The 22485-nt window shown below is 44.1% G+C and overlaps 1 protein-coding gene across 5 annotated transcripts in view; it reads right to left on the bottom strand.

The window, feature by feature from the left end:
- LOC120032938 (myosin-10) overlaps positions 1 to 22485 on the bottom strand; it is a 96058-nt gene that overhangs the window by 14459 nt on the left and 59114 nt on the right. For all 5 annotated transcript variants that reach the window (XM_038979212.1, XM_038979208.1, XM_038979209.1 and 2 more), the window contains 18 exons: positions 22193 to 22345; positions 21094 to 21267; positions 20704 to 20877; positions 19773 to 19887; positions 12527 to 12720; positions 12163 to 12284; positions 11953 to 12022; positions 11607 to 11767; positions 11124 to 11232; positions 10833 to 10964; positions 7893 to 8099; positions 7491 to 7628; positions 6981 to 7104; positions 6196 to 6367; positions 1851 to 2063; positions 1443 to 1587; positions 445 to 651; positions 204 to 308 (listed from right to left, as the gene is read on the bottom strand). In XM_038979212.1, coding sequence (XP_038835140.1) covers positions 204 to 308; positions 445 to 651; positions 1443 to 1587; positions 1851 to 2063; positions 6196 to 6367; positions 6981 to 7104; positions 7491 to 7628; positions 7893 to 8099; positions 10833 to 10964; positions 11124 to 11232; positions 11607 to 11767; positions 11953 to 12022; positions 12163 to 12284; positions 12527 to 12720; positions 19773 to 19887; positions 20704 to 20877; positions 21094 to 21267; positions 22193 to 22345 — 2715 coding nt within the window. The remainder of the gene's footprint in view (positions 1 to 203; positions 309 to 444; positions 652 to 1442; positions 1588 to 1850; positions 2064 to 6195; positions 6368 to 6980; positions 7105 to 7490; positions 7629 to 7892; positions 8100 to 10832; positions 10965 to 11123; positions 11233 to 11606; positions 11768 to 11952; positions 12023 to 12162; positions 12285 to 12526; positions 12721 to 19772; positions 19888 to 20703; positions 20878 to 21093; positions 21268 to 22192; positions 22346 to 22485) is intronic.

Below are 22485 nucleotides of genomic sequence, written 5' to 3' on the forward strand. Positions count from 1 at the left end.
CACCACTTACAATAAGACTTGTTGGATGGAGACAATGATATGAAGTTGTTTTTACAGCAGATTGGCATTAGCTAGAAGTGTCTCCAATAATGAAGCGTCACCAAAGGACATTTGCTTCCAAAGCATATTACAATACCTCCAACTTCGATTTCAACTATTAGAGCATGTAATAGCTTGGTGACGTATAAGGAGTCTCTGCTCACCTGTGTGTCCTGTAACGCACTCTCCAGGCCTGCTGAATCCTTGGCCAGCTTGATTCCCTTCTTCTCAGCGTCCTCCAACAGGGCGGAGACAGTGTCCAGTTCCGTCTACAGACAAAGGTCTATAAATATCTCTTCATATTCACATTAAAACATATTCACTCCCATTTTGAGAAACCAATTGACTTCAACACATAGTGATGACGACAGACAGACAGCGTGGTCCGTTGACTTGCCCTCTAACCTGTAGTTTGTGTGTGCGGTCGGCCAGTTCTACTTTAGCCCTCTCTCCCTCGGTGGCTCGGGCCATGAACTCCTGCAGCTGAGCCTCCATCTTCTTCCTCTTGTGTTCTGACTCTGTCTTGGCCTGCTGAAGCCCCTTCACCTCGCTCACCAGCTCCTTGTTGTCACTCTCCAGGGTACACTTGTTCTTCTCCAGGTTGGACTTGAACTGCAGCGGAAAGAAGGGTGAGAGGGGTTGTGGTATACATTGGGAAGATGAGAGAATTTTACAGAGGATAGGCCTGTCCTCTTGGCCTGCTTAGCAAAGATGTGATAGTGTAGTGTTACTACTGTATGAGATGACGTTATGTTGACAGGTCTATTTTCTCAGGTGGCGACCAATGATTTATATACACATTAGATGACTGACTGTGTTGAAGCCACCGTGCCTCCATCTTGGGAGTGTAAAAAAACATTTTAGAAGCCATAGAAATGCATTTATTCATGTCTACATTCGTTTTTGCCACGTGTATTCTATTAGAAACACCTTAATGCATACAATTACATTATATTGTGAGCTAAACATACGTTTTTTAAATTAAAATAAAATATAAAAACACAGTTTACTTTTTAGAGATTACTAATGTTACTGTCCCCATGACAACACATACTTAAATACATGTCAATTTGTCCTTGTCCCATTTAATTGAAATACTGTAGAATTCCATTCATTCCTATGGAGGACTGCTCCTACTGGGGAGTCCCAATATGGCCGACCAGTGGCTTCAAAGCCTCTCAATGGCCAATACATAGCATCAGCAATCCAGGGTTTATATACATTGTTGGAGGAGATCTACCCTCTTGACCTGCTAAACATGTGTAGTGCTACTACTGTATAACGACATTATGGTTGGCAGGTGTCATGTCTGATGGTGGACCTAGCCTCTAGGCCTGCTAAACATGTAATGAGACATGTTACTAGATGATTGACAGGTGTATTGTCTCTGATTATAGACCCACCCTCTTGGCCTGCTCCAAATTCTCAGACAGCTCCTCCAGGGCAGTGGAGTGTCTCTGTCTCATCTCCTGGACCTGAGACTCGTGGTTCTTGGTCTCCTCGTCGATGGCCTTCTTCAGCTCAGCCACCTCCTGCTCTCGCTTGGTCCTGAGAGGAGAGAAAGGAAAGGAGAGAGGGGTTAGGAAGGAAGGTAGACCCATAAAAGACACCTCACTGAGGTGCTGTGTCTCTCCATAGCCCTCATGCAGATACACACGCAGGTACTTTGCCAAACTATGACAGTGCCACTTTTTCAGAGCGACCCTACACCGGTTCTTTATCCATTTCTAAAAGCACTGAAAATAAACATATTGGGACTACAGTAAACATATAAGCGTATCACCGACAACTGACAAGCAGTGTCCCAGTACCTGAGCTCCTGCTGGGCAGCGGTGGTATCCAGAGTGTCCTCCAGCTCAGTCTTCAGAGCCTCCAGCTCCTCACTGAGGTCCCTCTTGACTTTCTCTGCCTTGTTCCTGGACACCTTCTCTGACTCCAGGTCCTCCTGCAGCTCTGACAGCTGGGCCTGCAGCTCCCGCACAGCTTTCAGAGCGTTGTTCTTCTGGGCCGCCTCGTCATCACCCCTGGTACACATGCACACACAACAAACCAATCAATTCCAAAATCAATTCCAAACAGCAACATAGAAATCGTTAAATTAGCTAGCTAATGCCAGGATACATTCCATTTCATTGAAGAGGTGAGAAATCATGTTAACTGTGGGGCGTTCATCTGAGCAGTACTTTTACGGTACCAGAGATGTCCAAATGTTAGGGTAATTTTGGGTAAAACCATGGTACACAAAACTGCTACATGAAATCACTGCACATTCTCTAAATCCCCCAAAATGGCTGATCATTTCAAAATCATACAGGCCCTAGCAAGTGAGACTGCAGCGTGGTGACAAAATCCCAGTGAACACAGGGTGGCAGTGTGATCGACCTTACAGCGAGTGAGCTCATGGAGGACCAGTGTGTGTTAGTCAGCCTGCCGTGTGTGTGTGTGTGTGTTTTTTTGTGTGTGTGTCTGAGCAATGAGTTTCTTGACCGTGTCTGTCTGTGCCTTTCTCTGTCAGTGGAAATGCCATTGCGGGCGAGGCCATAGTGAGATTGAATATGTGTTGTTGCTGGCAGTCAGGCTAGATTAAACTAGTATTATTATTATTATGAATTCTGACACATACTCACTAATATATCCACCCCTGGATTGTTAATTAGACTCATTCTGTCATTTCTTGTTTTGATTATTCATGATTTGTGTATGTGTATTGTATTTGAGAGACATTCTACTGTACTGTTGGCGCTAGTAACAAAAGCATTTCACTGCACCTGCTATAACACCTGAAAATCTGTGTACGCGACCAATACACTTTGATTTGACTCCTGAGCCCTGCCTGCATTCCTTAGACATTCCTGCGTTAGAGCTTCTGGAGAGGCCTGTCCCTTTGCCAGGACCAAATAATGACTCCATGTCCAATTAGGTATTACACTGATGAAGCCATGGATAACAATATAGCCACTAATGAGTCATTATAGTCAAATAGCAACTGTCCAGACTATGGTAATTCAATAGCCCTACAATTATAAACAGTCATAAAATTCCAACTGGAATACTGTAGCCTAAGTAACGGTTTAATCAACTAGCCTATGACCATGTGATGATTTCAGACGGTAATTTAGGGGATACTGTTTTCCATTGGCCTACAGTCACCACCTGAATTCGCTACAGTCACCACCTGAATTCGCTACAGTCACCACCTGAATTCGCTACAGTCACCACCTGAATTCGCTACAGTCACCACCTGAATTCGCCACATCTAAATGATTGGACTTCACCTTCATGCCAATGACCTCTGTTGCAGCCAGAGGAGGAGCTCATTAGTATGTGGTCTCAGTTTCCCTAATCAAAAGGGACTTAATTGAACGTGACACCAAATGTGTTGCTCATGAATATTTTCCACTAAATTAGGTCTGAATTGGAGATACACTTTGGATTACAAAGAATGTTAAATGAACAATCAAGCTAAATTGAGGTAATACTTGGATGCAAGTTGACACTCTTTCTCCTTCTTCCAAGAGACAGGTCTTTTTCAAGCCATATCTGGTAATGTTTTCCTTGAGTCCAGTAGCCCTGTTCAGAAGCTATTAAAAATAAACGTCTGTGAAGTACAAACAAACATTCCGTGACCAATTCCCTCTGAGGTGTGAGACGATCCGTCATGGCTGCCATGCCCAAGCTGAGATTCCTTTTCCTTTCCGTTGGAAAATGCAGTGAGAGACTTGGATGGAGCACATCATCAATCTCTATCAATCTGCCTCAGAGTGTGCGTGTGTATTAAATGTCTTTAGTGAGGGTGATAGCCAGCATACCAGCACGCACTGCACTAAGGAAGGCATTAGTTTAGTTTAGAGTGAACCGATGCCACTGAACAACTAAGCAGCTGGACTGTGTGGCTGCTTTTAAATATTTCGTTCAAAGCCAACATGAGGGTATGTCCCCATGTGAAAAAAATACTATGGTATACTATGGTTAAATAATATTGTATTCACTGTAGTGTTTTTGCGGACTTTACTGTAGTGTACTGTAGTATTTACAATCTACTGCAGTGTTGGAACTAGTAACATAAGCATTTTGCTGCACCTGCTATAACACCTGCAAATCTGTGTATATACCTTAGTCATTACTGTAGGGTTTTTGTGGACTGTAGTGCTTTTGTGAACATTACTTTAGTGTTTTTGAGGTCTGCAGTATACTGTAGTATTTACTATAGTATTCTATAGTATACTACAATGTGCTATAGCAAGTACTATACATGATTGAGAAGTACTACAGTGTGTAGTATATTATTCTACAGTATACTACACAATTCTATACTAAGTTCTACACACGATCGAGGGATTCTACAGTTTGTAGTATAGTATTCTACAGTATACTACACAATTCTATACTAAGTACTGTAGTATTCTATAGTAAACTGTGGTATTTTTTTATGTGTGTGTGTGTGTGTGTGTGTGTGTGTGTGTGTGTGTGTGTGTGTGTGTGTGTGTGTGTGTGTGTGTGTGTGTGCCCGCTGGGTCTCAACTGCTTGGGCCCTGTAGAGTGGACTGTTGCTATGGGGACAGGCGATGGAAGTGGGAGTATATGTGTGGGTGCACATCTAGCCGGTATGGTTTACTGGACCACAGTAGTGGCCGGGCAGGTTGGGCCGGTTGCCATAGGAACAGGCAACATGCGCGGTACAGGCTTGCATGGTGGGCAAAGCTTATCTATTCATCATCTATTCCCCGTATTGATCCAGGTAGCGTTCACATAGTACATCCTCCATTTCATTTCATTCGATTTCACCGTTTCAAAACATTTTCTCTGTCATGCAGATTGAGTTCGAATAACAGACTGGAAGCTTCAAAAGGAGGGTGGTGCTTGGAATCATTGTTCTTCCTCTGTCAATCATGGTTACCTGCAAGGAAACACGTGCCGTCATCATTGCTTTGCACAAAAAGGGCTTCACAGGCAAGGATATTGCTGCCAGTAAGACTGCACCTAAATCAACCATTTATCGGATCATCAAGAACTTCAAGGAGAGCGGTTCAATTGTTGTGAAGAAGGCTTCAGGGCGCCCAAGAAAGTCCAGCAAGCGCCAGGACCGTCTCCTAAAGTTGATTCAGCTGTGGGATCGGGGCACCACCAGTACAGAGCTTGCTCAGGAATGGCAGCAGGCAGGTGTGAGAGCATCTGCATGCACAGTGAGGCAAAGACTTTTGGAGGATGGCCTGGTGTCAAGAAGGGCAGCAAAGAAGCCACTTCTCTCCAGGAAAAACATCAGAGACAGACTGATATTCTGCAAAAGGTACAGGGATTGGACTGCTGAGGACTGGGGTAAAGTCATTTTCTCTGATGAATCCCCTTTCCGATTGTTTGGGGCATCCAAAAAAAAGCTAGTCCGGAGAAGACAAGGTGAGCGCTACCATCAGTCCTGTGTCATGCCAACAGTAAAGCATCCTGAGACCATTCATGTGTGGGGTTGCTTCTCAGCCAAGGGAGTGGGCTCACTCACAATTTTGCCTAAGAACTCAGCCATGAATAAAGAATGGTACCAACACATCCTCCGAGAGCAACTTCTCCCAACCATCCAGGAACAGTTTGGTGACGAACAATGCCTTTTCCAGTATGATGGAGCACCTTGCCATAAGGCAAAAGTGAAAACTAAGTGGCTCGGGGAACACAACATCGATATTTTGGGTCCATGGCCAGGAAACTCCCCAGACCTTAATCCCTTTGAGAACTTGTGGTCAATCCTCAAGAGGTGGGTGGACAAACAAAACCCCACGAATTCTGACAAACTCCAAGCATTGATTATGCAAGAATGGGCTGCCATCAGTCAGGATGTGGCCCAGAAGTTAATTGACAGCATGCCAGGGCGGATTGCAGAGGTCTTAAAAAAGAAGTGTCAACACTGCAAATATTGACTCTTTGCATCAACTTCATGTCATTGTCAATAAAAGCCTTTGACACTTATGAAATGCTTGTAATTATACTTCAGTATTCCATAGTAACATCTGACAAAAATATCTAAAGACACTGAAGGAACCAACTTTGTGGAAAATAATATTTGTTTCATTCTCAAATCTTTTGGCCACGACTGTATGGTGCAAACTGAACACAACCCATGAACGTTTATTGAGAATCCATTTTGGGGCTGAAGGGGGAGTATCTCACCTGGACAGAGCGGCCTGTAGCTCTTCCTCCTTCTTGGCCAGCTGGATCTTGAGCTCCTCTATCTGGGCCTGTAGCTCAGCTATCTGGTCCTGGAGGTCCGTGGTCTCAGCGTCTAGCTTCCTCTTGGCCTTCTCCAGCTCCTGGCGAGTCTTCTCCTCCTTCTTCAGGCGCTCTGATGACACACACACACACACACACACACACACACACACACACACACACACACACACACACACACACACACACACACACACACACACACACACACACACACACACACACACACACACACACACACACACACACACACACACACACGAGGTGGAAGGGCGGCGGGATCAACCAAACGATGAAAATAGATGTTGGCCCAGCACTCAAAAGTATCCACTCAAACATTCCACTCAAGCAGTAGTAACCAGATTCTTCCGCTTGGTAAACCATTAAGTCATTGTGGTGTCCGAACTTAAATGGAATTCCTATGCATACGTAGAATCACACTACCAGAGAAGTCTTAATCTTATCCAGTCTGTAGTCTTATCTTAATGTTATTATATGCAGTTGAACGTCTGCCATGTTGAGGGAGTTACAGTAAGTTCTACAACTAATCTTTCCTGGATTCCTTGCATCATCAAAAGGCTTTGGAGAAGAATGCCTGACGGGAAGGACCTTGGACCTTCTCCTCCAATGAAGGCAGAGAAAGAGAGCAAGGAAGAAAGAGAGCAAGGAAGAAAGAGAGCAAGGAATCGAGGAGACCAATCGAGGAAGAGCCACAGTGAAGCCTTTACCTTCCAGGTCAACCATCATCACCTCCTGCTTGTTCTTGACCTTGCCCAGGTTCTTGGCCTTCTCCTCCTCCTCTGTCAGCTGGGAGGTCATCTCGGCCACACGGTCGTCCAGCAGCTTCTTCTCCTGTTGGGTGGAGAGAGGAGAGGAGAGACGTTAAACCTCTCTACAGTTTTCTACAACAGGGGTCTGCAATGTGTGGCTTCAGAGCCGCATGTGGTTCTTTAGCTTCCCCTTCATGGCATCTTCTAATAAATCATTTGTATCAGATTAAGATAATCTTAAACATCTCTACTATCCCTGTACCCTTCAGGGCTCTATACAAGTCTAATCCCTAATTTATGTTTTCCGCTTCAATCAAATGCACACGGTTCCGTATTCAGTGTTGGTGCGGACAGGAGGGGACATTCTATAATGTCTATTCTGGTTGTGTTCGAGAGGACCAGGCAGACGGTCGGACGATGTGGAAGCAGATTGTATAAATTAGTCTTAAGTGTGCCCTCTTCTCTGACCTTGAGGAACTTGGAGTTCTGGTCCTCCAGCAGTAGAATGTCCTCCTCCATCTTCTTGATCTTGGCCTCGGCAGTCACCTTCTCCAGCTGCAGCTTCTGCCTGGCTGCCTCCTCTTCATCTAACTGCTCCTCTAGATCCTATGGATAGACAATGGACATACATACGTTCAACCAACAGAAACACTCAGTATCTTCAGTGCAAGGATATGTATTGCAATGCTGAAGTTATCAATAGTTTTAGTTAGAAGGAATTCCATCTAAACCAACATTAACTCATCAACTGATGGTGTGTGTGTGTGTGTGTGTGTGTGTGTGTGTGTGTGTGTGTGTGTGTGTGTGTGTGTGTGTCCATGCTGCATCCATATGTGCATATATGGGTCTCTCTCTCGCTCTCTCTCTGACCTGGATGTGGGACTGCATCTTCTTCTTCTCGTTCTGCATGCTCTGGTTCCTCTCCTCCTCCTCCTCCACTCTGGACTCCAGGTCGTGGAGGATCTCCTCCAGCTCCTGCTTCTTAGCGGCCAGGCGGGCCCTCATCTCCTCCGCCTCGGCAAACAGCTCCGTCTCCGCCTGCAACTGCTCTGCAAGGATGTTCTTCTCCTCTAGGAGCTGTGGGGGACACAGAGGATAGAGAGCAAAGTTTACCTACGCTTCTTTTCTAGATGTTATTCGATTAGAATGTCGAAAGGTCAAATCTCCTCAAGTCTACAAAAAAGGTGCTCTCTAGAACCAAAAACGGTTCTTTGGCTGTCCCCATAGGAGAACCCTTTGAAGAACCCCTTTTGGTTCGAGGTAGAACCCTTTTGGGTTCCATGTAGAACCCTTTCCACTAGAGGTCGACCGATTATGATTTTTCAACGCCGATTATTGGAGGACCAAAAAAAGCTGATACCGATTAATCAGCCGATTTTTATATATATATATATATATATATATTTGGAATAATGACAATTACAACAATACTGACTGAACACTTAATATAATACATAAATAAAAAATCTATTTAGTCTCAAATAAATAATGAAACATGTTCAATTTGGTTTAAATAATGCAAAAACACAGTGTTGGTGAAGAAAGTAAAAGTGCAATATGTGCCATGTAAAAAAGCTAACATTTAAGTTCCTTGCTCAGAACATGAGAACATATGAAAGCTGGTGGTTCCTTTTAACATGAGTCTTCAATATTCCCAGTTAAGAAGTTTTAGGTTGTAGTTATTATAGGAATTATAGGACTATTTTTCTCTATACCATTTGTATTTCATATACATTTGACTATTGGATGTTCTTATAGGCACTATAGTATTGCCAGCCTAATCTTGGGAGTTGATAGGCTTGAAGTCATAAACAGCGCTGTGCTTCAAGCATTGCGAAGAGCTGCTGGTAAACGCAGGAAAGTGCTGTTTGAATGAATGCTTACAAGCCTGCTGGTGCCTACCACCGCTCAGTCAGACTGCTCTATCAAATATCAAATCATAGACTTAATTATAATATAATAAACACACAGAAATACGAGCTTTACATGCTGACCAGACCGGACACGTCGCGTGCGCAAGCGTCGCAAAATAAATTTAGAAATCCATGTTATTCAATTATTGCACCCACACTGCTCGCGCGCGCCAACGAGCGTCTGCGACGCCAAGGGCTAAAATATAACATGCTGACCAGACCGGACACGTCGCGTACGCGAGCGCGAGCGTCGCAAAATACATTTAGAAATCCTTGTTATTCAATTATTGCACCCACACTGCTCGCGCGCGCCAACGAGCGTCTGCGACGCCAAGGGCTAAAATAGAACTCATTCCTATTTCTGACGCAGATCGCGCTGCAAGTCTTGCCTCTCCCATCTCCTCATTGGTTTATAGAAGCAGGTACCCACGTGCCATGTCCTCATTGGTTATACCCACGTGGGTGATTGAAAGACAAACTTTGTTGCCGGTTGTCATGGTAATACTATGAAAGTTTAGATGCGATCACCATATAAGTTCAAAGATGAAAAACCCTGGAAGGAGGAGAGATGACTAGAAACGATTCGGTTGGCCGTTTTATGTGTGGATTAATTGTCGGAGTAGAGGTCCTTGTGCATTTCAGGTAAAATAACAACTCAATGTTTATATCCCAGGACAAATTAGCTAGCAACAGCAAGCTAGCTAAATAGGACAAATGAACGTTAGCTAGCAAGTGCAAGCTAACTAGCTAAATTGCCATACATGTTTAATGCTTTCGACCTGTCCCCAAATTGTCATTGGTTCAGAGTTTGTTTTGATATTTTAACCTGCGTGTCGTGATCGCGTTTGGTGTGGGGGCGCAAAATAAATGTATGTACGATAGCGCACGATGGCGCACGCGCGCAGCCGGTTTGGGTTCAGTGTTAGGTCATTAATATGGTAAAATCCGGAAACTATAATTTTGAAAACAAAACGTTTATTCTTTCAGTGAAATACGGAACCGTTCCGTATTTTATCGAACGGGTGGCATCCATAAGTCTAAATATTGCTGTTACATGGCACAACCTTCAATGTTATGTCATAATTATGTAAAATTCTGGCAAATTAATTACGGTCTTTGTTAGAAAGAAATGGTCTTCACACAGTTCGCAACGAGCCAGGCGGCCCAAACTGCTGCATATACCCTGACTCTGCTTGCACAGAACGCAAGAGAAGTGACATAATTTCCCTAGTTAACATTACCTGCTAACATTAATTTATTTTAACTAAATATGCAGGTTAAAAAAAATATACTTGTGTATTGATTTTAAGAAAGGCATTGATGTTTATGATTAGGTACATTGGTGCAACGACAGTGCTTTTTTGATTGATTGTTTTTTATAAGATTTTTATTTTATAAGATAAGTTTAATGCTAGCTAGAAACTTACCTTAGCTCCTTGCTGCACTCGAGTAACAGGTGGTCAGCCTGCCACGCAGTCTCCTCGTGGAGTGCAATGTAATCGGCCATAATCGGCGTCCAAAATTGACGATTACCGATTGTTATGAAAACTTGAAATCGGCCCTAATTAATCGGCCATGCCGGTCGGCCATGCCGGTTGACCTCTACTTTCCACAGAGGGTTCTACATGGAACCCAAAAGAGTTCTACTTGGAACCAAAAATGGTTCTCCTATGGGGACAACAGCAGAACCCTTTTAAGAGTGTACTACTCAACTTTCAAACCCAGTGGCCGAACTAGTACTACACAGCATGAACTATGGAAGCCAACGACATTAACAATGGCTGGAGTAAGTTCATATGCTGTTTTATCTTCGGCAGTGCATACTTCAGAAGAATAGCTAAATTGAGATATAGAACCATGGTAAGGGGATCAGGTAGAGCTCCAGGTAGTAACTCACCTGTTGGTGTTTCCTCTCCATCTCCACCAGCTCTCCCTCCACCTTGCTCTGTCTCTCCTTCACCTTGACCAGCTCCTCGTCTTTGGTCTGCATCTCCTCCTCCTGCCGGGTCACCTGGAGCAGAGGTTTCACCTGGAAGAGAAAAAGGAGGAGGGTCCCATCAAGGTCAGGGGAGGGAGGAAAGGAAGAAAGGAATAGGATAAGGTGTAGAGAAATGGTCATATGCATCCTGTTAACAGTGGGTGTAGATGTGGTCTCACGGCACGCTCCATCAGTAAAACCCCCACTCACCTTGGTGAAGAGTCTCCACCACTGCCAGTGGCGCAGCTTGAGGTAGGCAGCACAGTTCCTCTGGAGGACCTTCAGAGCACTCAGCTGCTGCTGCTTCTTAGCAAATGCCCTGAGGAGATGCATAATTAAGAGACTGATATCACATACAGCTTTACTTTAGCTACTTAACTTGGCCACAGCTGTATCCCAAAACATAACACATACAGTATCATTTTGACTTGACTTAGCAGTTTTAGCAACTTCATAACTTATCTGTACTTATGCCCCATTTTTGTGAATTGCATTGAAATCAAAGGGCATGAACATGCCTCAGTAATGAGGTGGACATTTAAACCTACTTGACTGAGTGATAGGGGACAGACAGTGGGGCTGCTGAGTCATGGTACTTACTATGCAAAGTGATTTGAAGCCTGGAAGTCTGGAAAGTCTGGCTATATAAATATGAATTAAGTTATAAATCAATTGTTAATCCTAATGACTCACTTGCGTGCCAGGTAGCCGCGGCAGACAGACTGGAAGTAGATGATGATGTCAGTGATCTTCAGGTCTCTCTCCTCCTCCAGGTGGGCCAGGACTCCGGTCCTGAAGAAGATCTTACTCTGGCCGATACGGAACAGGTTGGGGTCCAGTTCCAACGCTCGGATCTGTTACAATACACAGGAGAATACGAGTAAATGAGGAAAGTCAGCATGCAAATCAGATCTTTTTTATTTGTTATTTGCATCATTTTAAACAGGGTGGTGCATTGACACAACTCATATTTTCATGAGTTTCAACACTTTTTCTCATTGTGTTAGTTAATTAATAGATAACATTGGAAGCCCTTTACCATCCTCTCGCAGGCCTGTTTCCCGTCCATGAAGCCCTTGGGGATGGCATTAGGGGTCAGGATCTCGTACCTGGGATAAATAGAGAGGTATTAGGAGTTAACGCACTGGCATATTCCCAGAGATCACTGTAAGTGAGGGCAGTCTAGTCGGCTCACAGTGAAGACAAAGAACACAAGCACAATAGTTATGTGTCCTGTTTCCGTGGTTACCTCTGTCTGAACTCCTGGAAGACGATGCGGTTGGGGAAGCCCTGTCTGCAGATACGGATCCCCTCCAGAACTCCATTACACCTCAGCTGGTCCAGAACCAGATGGGGCTCCAGCTTACCAGCCTGACATGGGAGAGAGATGAAGTGTTATAAATAAATAGTACAAAAATCTGGTACAGGTGTACAAGCAAAGAGTATTACCTATTAACCTTGTGTCTACAGAAGGTCTAGCAATATATACTCAGAGAAAACCCTGAAATTAAGAGATCAATTCAAGTCTCACCCCTTCTGTTGGCTATAGTATAGAACAGGTGGCCTGGTATAGTTAGACTGACATGTAAAGTATGACAGGATATACTACTCACCTTCTTCTCGTGGTTGGGGATAATACAGCGGACGAAGTTGGGGTTGGTGTTCCTCAAGGTGGCCATGAGCTTGGTGAGGGACTCCTTGTAGAGCTGGCCCACCGTGCGGAACATGCCCTTCTTGGTCTTGTAGGTGGCGCCGAACGTCGTCTCCGCCATGCCCGCCACCTGGTCCAGGCCCACGATGCGGTCCACTGGCGAGGAGAGAGAGAGGGAAGGAAAGGGGTTAGAAGATAGGGGGGGTCAGACTTGGAGAGAGGTGTTGGGAGCTAGATCACAGACAGACAGACAGACAGACAGACAGACAGACAGACAGACAGACAGACAGACAGACAGACAGACAGACAGACAGACAGACAGACAGGATGCTGGGAGTAGCAGCAGCCAGCAGAAATGTGTGTCAGCTGCAGGTGTAGATAGATGAGGACCTCTAAGTATGATTGGCAGCCTCTGTGGATTTGTGGGGGTGGGGCAAGGACAGGGCAAGAGGATCACCTAAAACTGTAGTCCCGGACAAGCACAACTGATTCAACACGTCAAGTAATCATCAAGCCCTCGATGAGTTGAATCAGGCGCTTTTATCTGGGGCTACAACAACGATGTGTGCTGTTGGGGGTACTGGAGGACTGGAGTTGGGAACCACTGCTATACAGTATACATGCTTGGTTCCAGGGTCTGTATTCGTAAACGTTCTTCAGGCTAGGTACAGCTGATGGTTGCTAGTGGTAAAAACAGGTCTTCTTGAGCACTATGTTCCCACACTACTCCTTTCAGCAGTCATTCAAAGTGACAACCTTTTAGGATAACTACAAATGAAATACCTATTCTTTGGTATGAAACTAAAGGCATTTCACAGCCTGGGACCTTTCCTACACATTGTCTTTTTTCCATCATATTAGCATAATCTGACAGTCAGTCACACAGGGCCATTTCATATCCGTAACTTCAGATTCTCAACATGCCTTGTTTCATTTTGGTGTGACATTATTGCTGGGCTGGCGTGTTGCCAAGCATTATATTTCCAACATGTGGCATAAGTTTTGATATGAGGCATGCTGATGAATTAACTATTGTTTATCCAAGTGTCCATACAGGTAATTTATCAAAATCAAACCTCCAACTGTGTTATCTCCTAGGGTTTCAGGCAGACAGAACTCTAGGAATGTCCTACAAAGTTCCAGACTTTCAGTTTTTAGTCTGTAGATATTGTATCACTGTCACACCTGCTGTGTATCAACGTCTATAGTACTGTAGAATCGGGCCAAGAGAAATGCCAAATACTACGTGGTTCCAATTCTCTGCTACTTTGAAAAAATAAAAGGGGGAAATGAATGCCATTAATCTTTCCTCAGTCAAGCCTCAATTCTTTAATTCCCTTTACGCTTAAATATATGCCTTGGAAAGGGAATAAAACCCAGACAGGAGAATAGGCTTTGGTTCGGAATACTGAATAACCAGTGCTCTTAACCTTTCCACCATACTGTTAGGAAGCGGTCGAAATGTACACTATTGTTACCCTGAGGGAAATGGGGGAGGGGCATGCTTTTTCAATTTCAGTCAGGGAGAGAGTTTAGTATTTTTTTTTATTTAGTCCAGGGGAGGATCATGTAATTTGGAATTGATTAAATGTCATACACTCATAGATTTTTCTTTGCTATCTAGAACTTAAAGGGGTTCTTTGGCTGTCCCCATAGGATAACCCTTTGAAGAACCCTTTTTGGTTCCAGGCAGAACCCTTTTGAGTTTCAAGGAACCAAAAAGAGTTCTACCTGGAACCAAAAAGTGTTCTACCTGGAACCAAAAAGGATTCTACCTGGAACCAAAAAGGATTCTACCTGGAACCAAAAAGGTTTCTACCTGGAACCAAAAATGTTTATTCTATGGGGACATTTGAAGAACACTTTTTTCTAAGAGTGTATTGCTCAGTGTTTGAGAATTAGTTGTTTATTATATCTGGATGTGTGCCTGATGATGCCCCTCATCCCTGATTCTCTGCTGGGCGCGCAATATCAAGTGCCACTACTGTGGTCTCAATAAAATGATCCTTAGACTATAGGCCTAGGCTATATGAAGAGCATGCTTGGAAAAGTACAGGGCAACATTATATTTTGAAGAAAATGTACTTCCTTCCCAAGTTTTTGCACTGCTGGGATGGTGTAAAAATAGGCTACACTCTCAATCAATCAATCAAATTGATTTATAAAGCCCTTTTTACGTCAGCAGATGTCACAAAGTGCTTATACAGAAACCCAGCCTAAAACCCCAAACAGCAAGCAATGCAGATGTAGAAGCACGAAGGCTAAGAAAAACTCCCTAGGAAGGCAGGAACCGAGGAAGAAACCTAGAGAGGAACCAGGCTCTGAGGGGTGGCCAGTCCTCTTCTGGCTGTGCCGGGTAGAGATTATAAGAGTGCATTGCCATTAAGACCAAGATGTTTAAATGTTCATAGATGACCAGCAGGGTCATATAATAATAGTCGTTATAGAGGGTGCAACACATCAGCACCTCAGGTGTAAATGTCAGTTGGCTTTTCATAGCCGAGCATTCAGAGGTCGAGACAGCAGGTGCGGTAGAGAAAGTGAGAGAGAGTGAGGGAGAGTTGAGTTACACACAGCAATTGATAGGCTGTCCCAATCATGAGCCTTGGCCTGCCCTGCTCTTGTTGATGTAGGCCTAAAGTCTTTTGTGCAGCCTAACCAATGGTTGTGCTGTGTACGGTGGCACTTCAGGAGGCAAGTCAAAGGCTTCGTCCCCAAAATGCTATATTTGTGTGTGCGGACTAGCCCTACTGATGGCCTGTTCAGTTTGAGAGGAAGAACGTGAAGATGAGAAGGAGGACCGGAGGTAAGCTTGCTACTGCTATAATTGATTTTAATAAAAAACTATGTTTCGTTGCCCATAATGAAGCTATTTATCATAGTTACTGACCTCACAATAAGCCATATTCAAGTAATTTACATTACTTGGCAGCCACGGAGATTGACAGCGCATGGGTGCTGAAATGCTAATTCAAGAAGGCCTAATTCATTTAAACGATCTTCATTTTAATTTGACTTTAGGCTACTAACAACAAGAGGGCTTTGTGTTGGAGCCTTTTTCTTCCTATTCAAGACATAAGAAGTAGGCCTACCTGTTTGACAGATGAAATTATAGTCCACTATCCATAGACTTTGTCAGCCAATTCCTTCAGACACCATACACTCCTTAAATATCTCAGTGTCAGTGGAGGCTTGGCGTGTTAATTTAAAACCAGGGCGCGAATTTATGTGGCTTTGGTTAAAGAAAATGGCTAAAAGCATAGGGCTACCCCTTGCTAGCTTAATATTTTCCTTTTTTTTTTTTTACCTGATTATATAAAGTGATCTATAACGCAATGTTTGTGCTAGAAACAAGTTGTAAAACGCAGGGGAAAGACGCATACGCATATGGGATATCTTTGGTTTGTCTCTATGACATTCAGAGGCTATGCTACAACCTTCTATAGCCAAGGAGACAAGAGATGTACTTTGTTTGGGAAGTAATGTGTGATTCTGTCACTATTGTTGGATTCTAGCTTGAAATATACTTAGTCATGTTACCAGACTAGAACACCAGGCAACAGTCTGGTTTCAGTCACTGATAAGGTAGGATAGTCGTGGCTTAGGGAGGAGCGAGGAATCCGGCCCGAGGTCAGGTCAGATGAAGTGAGAAGGAACAGTCCAATCCCACACACATATACTTCCACGCCCACGAAGGTTCCAGCATCAGGCAGGGCCATGACTACACCAGTGAGAGGAACCAATTAAGTTCCTGCCTAGCAACAGAGGTGTAGTGGCTGTCAAGATGTGCAAAGAGTTGACTCTGCCTCGTAGGAGGGTATAAATATATGTGCTTATGTAAACATGTCTTTGTCTTTGCAGCTGTATGACCCAGTGGGTCAATAAACTTGGTTTGAGCTTCTGCTTGTTCAGAACCTAACAGTTGGCGTTGTCGGCAGGATTCACCACGATTTACAGTCGAACTAAAGAGTCCGAATTAGTGAAACAGGAGCCGGCACCAAAAACAAGGTAGACACAGTTCCTACATCTGTTACCACTCATTCTGACATCTTGGGGAGATGAGAGTCGTAGGCTGAACGAATTATAGGATACGGACCTAGAAAGCCTAAGTTTATTCAGTAGTTCCTTCGCGTTACGACCAGTCGTAAATATATGGTGTAGGGTAGGTTCTGTACGGATAGGTCCCAAGTGGGGGTGTTCCTCTGCAAGATCCATAGAAATATAGGGTTACGGGTAGGTTCCGTACGAATAGGTCCCGAGTGGAGCTAGTTCTCTGCAAGTTCCGTAGGTGACACTACAGTGTAGGGTAGGTTCCGTGTAGGATAGGTCTCTAGTGGGGGGTGTTCCCCTGCAAGATCCGTAAGTGGGACGAAAGTCCCAGCCGCAGTGGCCGTGAGGCCGTAGAGTGTGTGTGTATGGATAAAGTGTCATGCTTGAGTACTAGTACGGTAGGGTAGGTTGTAGAGAAGTAGTCCATGGAGAAGGACAAAGGAGGAACGTGGATGGTGATAGAAGGTTGCCTATAAGTTCTGGAGGACAGCCTCATTCACGGTTAGAAAAGCAAAAAGATATTCAAATGTTTTTTTAACATGATTTGTGTGTATAAGCAGTAGCAATAAGCAGAATGTTTGGTTTATGCCCTATTGGGGCAGGGAACCGTGACAGATTGTGTGGAAATAGGAAGACATCTGTGAATAATTTTGGTTGTGTGTGTTGTCAACAACAGTGATATTTGAAGCGTGACACCTGTCTGTATAAGACATTAGGTCTCCTGTATTCCAAGTAGTAAATTGGCAGACACTTCCGTATTGGTTCTAATACAAAATAGGTCCCGTGACCAAATGATTAGGTATCTATACTATAACTACTCTCTGGGAAGTGGAATAAATTGCTCTGAAAAGTCTGTATTATTGTTTGTTGTATTTTCTTCATGATGTAATCATTAAATAATTTAAATTGAACAAAACAATAAAACAGGCTTTTCAGACCAATTTAGTCTAAGTAGGCAGTATCTAATGCTAGCAGGAGTAGAGCATTGCTGAAAGGTATTGCATTCCAATGGCCTATTGACTACTACACTAGTACTGAGACATAGACGACCAACAATGGCATGCAGCCTAGGAGCGACGGGAGCCTCTGTATGGAGGTAGGCTTCACCATGATGCACTGCTAAGCCATGGATCTACATCAGCATGTCATAACATAAAACGTCATCTATCTCTATGAGCAACGCCATGCTGCGCTGGTAAGCCATGGATCTACATCAGCATGTCATAACATAAAACGTCATCTATCTCTATGGACAACACCATGCTGCGCTGCTAAGCCATGGATCTACATCAGCATGTCATAACATAAAACGTCATCTATCTCTATGAGCAACACCATGCTGCGCTGCTAAGCCATGGATCTACATCAGCATGTCATAACATAAAACGTCATCTATCTCTATGAGCAACACCATGCTGCGCTGCTAAGCCATGGATCTACATCAGCATGTCATAACATAAAACGTCATCTATCTCTATGAGCAACACCATGCTGCGCTGGTAAGCCATGGATCTACATCAGCATGTCATAACATAAAACGCCATCTATCTCTATGGACAACGCCATGCTGCGCTGCTAAGCCATGGATCTACATCAGCATGTCATAACATAAAACGTCATCTATCTCTATGAGCAACACCATGCTGCGCTGGTAAGCCATGGATCTACATCAGCATGTCATAACATAAAACGTCATCTATCTCTATGAGCAACACCATGCTGCGCTGCTAAGCCATGGATCTACATCAGCATGTCATAACATAAAACGTCATCTATCTCTATGGACAACGCCATGCTGCGCTGCTAAGCCATGGATCTACATCAGCATGTCATAACATAAAACGTCATCTATCTCTATGAGCAACACCATGCTGCGCTGCTAAGCCATGGATCTACATCAGCATGTCATAACATAAAACGCCATCTATCTCTATGAGCAACACCATGCTGCGCTGCTAAGCCATGGATCTACATCAGCATGTCATAACATAAAACGTCATCTATCTCTATGAGCAACACCATGCTGCGCTGCTAAGCCATGGATCTACATCAGCATGTCATAACATAAAACGTCATCTATCTCTATGGACAACACCATGCTGCGCTGCTAAGCCATGGATCTACATCAGCATGTCATAACATAAAACGTCATCTATCTCTATGAGCAACACCATGCTGCGCTGGTAAGCCATGGATCTACATCAGCATGTCATAACATAAAACGCCATCTATCTCTATGGACAACGCCATGCTGCGCTGCTAAGCCATGGATCTACATCAGCATGTCACAACATAAAACGCCATCTATCTCTATGGACAACGCCATGCTGCGCTGCTAAGCCATGGATCTACATCAGCATGTCATAACATAAAACGTCATCTATCTCTATGAGCAACACCATGCTGCGCTGCTAAGCCATGGATCTACATCAGCATGTCATAACATAAAACGCCATCTATCTCTATGGACAACGCCATGCTGCGCTGCTAAGCCATGGATCTACATCAGCATGTCATAACATAAAACGTCATCTATCTCTATGAGCAACACCATGCTGCGCTGGTAAGCCATGGATCTACATCAGCATGTCATAACATAAAACGTCATCTATCTCTATGAGCAACACCATGCTGCGCTGCTAAGCCATGGATCTACATCAGCATGTCATAACATAAAACGTCATCTATCTCTATGAGCAACACCATGCTGCGCTGGTAAGCCATGGATCTACATCAGCATGTCATAACATAAAACGTCATCTATCTCTATGGACAACGCCATGCTGCGCTGCTAAGCATGGAACCTTCTACAGCTAAGAACATTCACCTGGAGGCTCATCAAGACTAGTGACATTGTTCTGTATCTCTACGATACAGAGAGACAGGGGGATAAAAACACCTGACAGAAGAGAAAATAAAAACACAAAAAAGGTTGAAAACATAAACAGAGGTTAGTAGGCTGAAGTCCGACTGATTACTATTAGTACCATGTTAACTAAATAAGCAGCAAACATTGTACATTGACAATCCCTAAAACAAATAGGCTTAAATTATGATGAATTAACCAATCTAACGAATAATAACTGTTCATCATCAAGCCGGTGCTAACACATTCCTTCTCTGTTAACCATGTGGACAGGACAGGGGACATAACTTACCATCTTTCCAGAGCTCCGACACAAACTTGTCAGTGGACTGGTTGAGCAGCGTGGCCACGTTGTCATTCAGGGGGTCCATGTTCTTCATCAGCCACTCATCTGCCTTGTAGTCCACCTGGGGAGGGGGGAGAAGGTCAGAGCCATCCAGGCCTAGAGAGATATAAGCAATAATAGCCCTTCAGGGATGAATAAAGTTTATTGAATTGAACTGTCGGAGAGTGGTGATATACAACAAAATGACTGTTGAGGTTCCAAATTCATTTCACTAGGGGTGACATAAGACTCCAAATCATTCCAGAAAAGTGTGTTTAAAGACAACGTGGACATAATATTAAACAGATGTGGTTACGGTGTACAGCAGGACTGCCTGCACTGGAAAGGGCCCGGGTCTCTATTGCGCAACACTGAATGGACGCTAGAGAAACTAGCCAAACCTCCTCCCACGTATCTGATACATAAAACCAGGGTGATACTCCTGCGGGATTTGAATACCACAGAGGAGAAGTTGTGCGTCAAGAGCGATACAGCAGCCAGAGGTTGATGGGAACAGGATAGGGGCTAGTGACGGAACAGACAATGCCTCAGGACACATTATAACGGTGGCTTTCCAAAAGGACCTGGTGTGCCTCCAAGAACACTACAAGCCAAAGGCTCTGGGGTCTACAAGTAGTGCAGATGACGTAAACCAAAGTAACTTGTAAGTGGATACATAAAAATAGCCACAAAAATTGCCTCAGCGGAAAAATCGGTCTATAATACATCCCAGTGCATTGTAAATGTTTAATCTTTGACTCGAGGAATACGGCAGAGCCATACGTTTTTAAAGGGATAGTTTTCTGTATTTTTACACCAATCTTTGGGTTACAAATAAAAACCAAACTATCCCTTAAACTATCCTCCACCCGCTATATGTAATCTCACCGGTCCGTACCTTGCCAGCGTAGTGGATGATGCAGAAGTCAGCCTTGTCCTTTAGCTGTCTGGGCTTCTGGAACTTGGAGTGGGTGCCCTGCTCCTGGACCAGCTTGTCGATGAACGTCTTGTCCGTGGCCTTGGGGAACCAGCACTCCTCATCCAACAGAGCCAGCACACCAGGAGGGTTCGCCTGCAGGATGACAGCACACAACAAGCCCGTGTTCAATAGCACACCAGGAAAAAAAGTGAATCAACGGAAAACGAATTGTTTTAGTGAACTTTGTTCCTTACTGATTCACTCTGTTTCAAAACGTTAGCTGCTCATTGAACATGACCCAAGTATTGACAACAGCACAACACCACAGGAGGACACACACACACACACACTCACTAAACGGATACTGACCGGCCTCTCGATGAGGTCGATGCAGGGCTGCAGGTCCAGGCCGAAGTCGATGAAGCTCCACTCGATGCCCTCCCTCTGGTACTCCTCCTGCTCCAGGACGAACATGGTGTGGTTGAACAGCTGCTGCAGCTTCTCGTTGGTGTAGTTGATGCACAGCTGCTCAAACGAGTTCAGCTACAGGAGAAAGGCATACAAATTGATTTGATCTTTTCAGAACTCAGAAACTCAAGGAACTTTGTCTCAAAAGTGAAGAAAGCAGTAAGATGGACCATTTCTTAATTCATCCCTAGGGGGAAATTGATTTGTAAGGAGTTTCAGATATGTGAAATCAACAAGACTACATTATTTCATTTATGAAACACCAATGAATACCACTTCTAAGATGTCTTCAGCTCAAACTGGCACCCACTGCTTTTTACAGTTTACAAAACAATAACTGCAGCTGATAGATTTTTGTTTGCTATGATTAAATTGGTCCCAGGGATCGTGATTTAGTTTCCTGTTCTTTTGGCTCAACATTACAACGCTGCAGCCAAGGCTCTTAGTGGGGGAATAAACAGCTGCCACAAACCAGAAGGGAAACAGACAGGTTGGAATTTCAGCACAAGATTTAGTGATCTTGGGATATCGAGTGTTCTATCGACGACAAGGTTCATGTCAGCAATGTCTGAACCGTCTGAACTCGCCTCTTGTTGAACTCGCCTCGCATGATAACTATTGTCTTATCAGGTGATAGATCAATTAATGACCTTGGTGTGAATGATATAAAACTAAATGAGGACGACACCCAAGAGGCATTTTTAGAAGTGCTGAGATTACCATAACTGACCCTGAGGAGGGAATGGGTTCAAAGTGCAATTGGTCCACAGGATAAATGATCAGTTGTTTCCCAAAAATGTCAATCAGACCATTTCCCCACAAAAAAACATCCTTAGACCATTCAAATGACCAGTTCCATAGACAGGATGAACTAAGCCAAACCAAGTCCCCTCTCTCTTCTCTAGCTGTTTTCTCTGTATCTGGAAGAGATGGAGGGACTTACTGGAGGCCTTATTTGCCATGTATTTAAGTACCTGTTGAGGCCTACGCATTTAAGTACCTGGAAGATCTCAAAGCCAGCGATGTCCAGGATGCCGATGAAGGAGGCCCCCTGGCGTTTGGTACGGTCCAGGGCCTTGTTGATGCGGTGGACCAGCCAGCGGAACAGACGCTCGTATGTGGCCTTGGCCAGAGCCTCCACTGCAAAGTCAGCCTAGCGAGAGAGAGAAAGAGAGAGAGAGGTAGAGAGAGAGAGAGAGAGAGAGAGAGGTAGAGAGAGAGAGAGAGAGAGAGAGAGAGAGAGAGAGAGAGAGAGAGAGAGAGAGAGAGAGAGAGAGAGAGAGAGAGAGAGAA

Source organism: Salvelinus namaycush, chromosome 39, assembly GCF_016432855.1.
Source record: "Salvelinus namaycush isolate Seneca chromosome 39, SaNama_1.0, whole genome shotgun sequence".
NCBI lineage: Eukaryota > Metazoa > Chordata > Actinopteri > Salmoniformes > Salmonidae > Salvelinus > Salvelinus namaycush.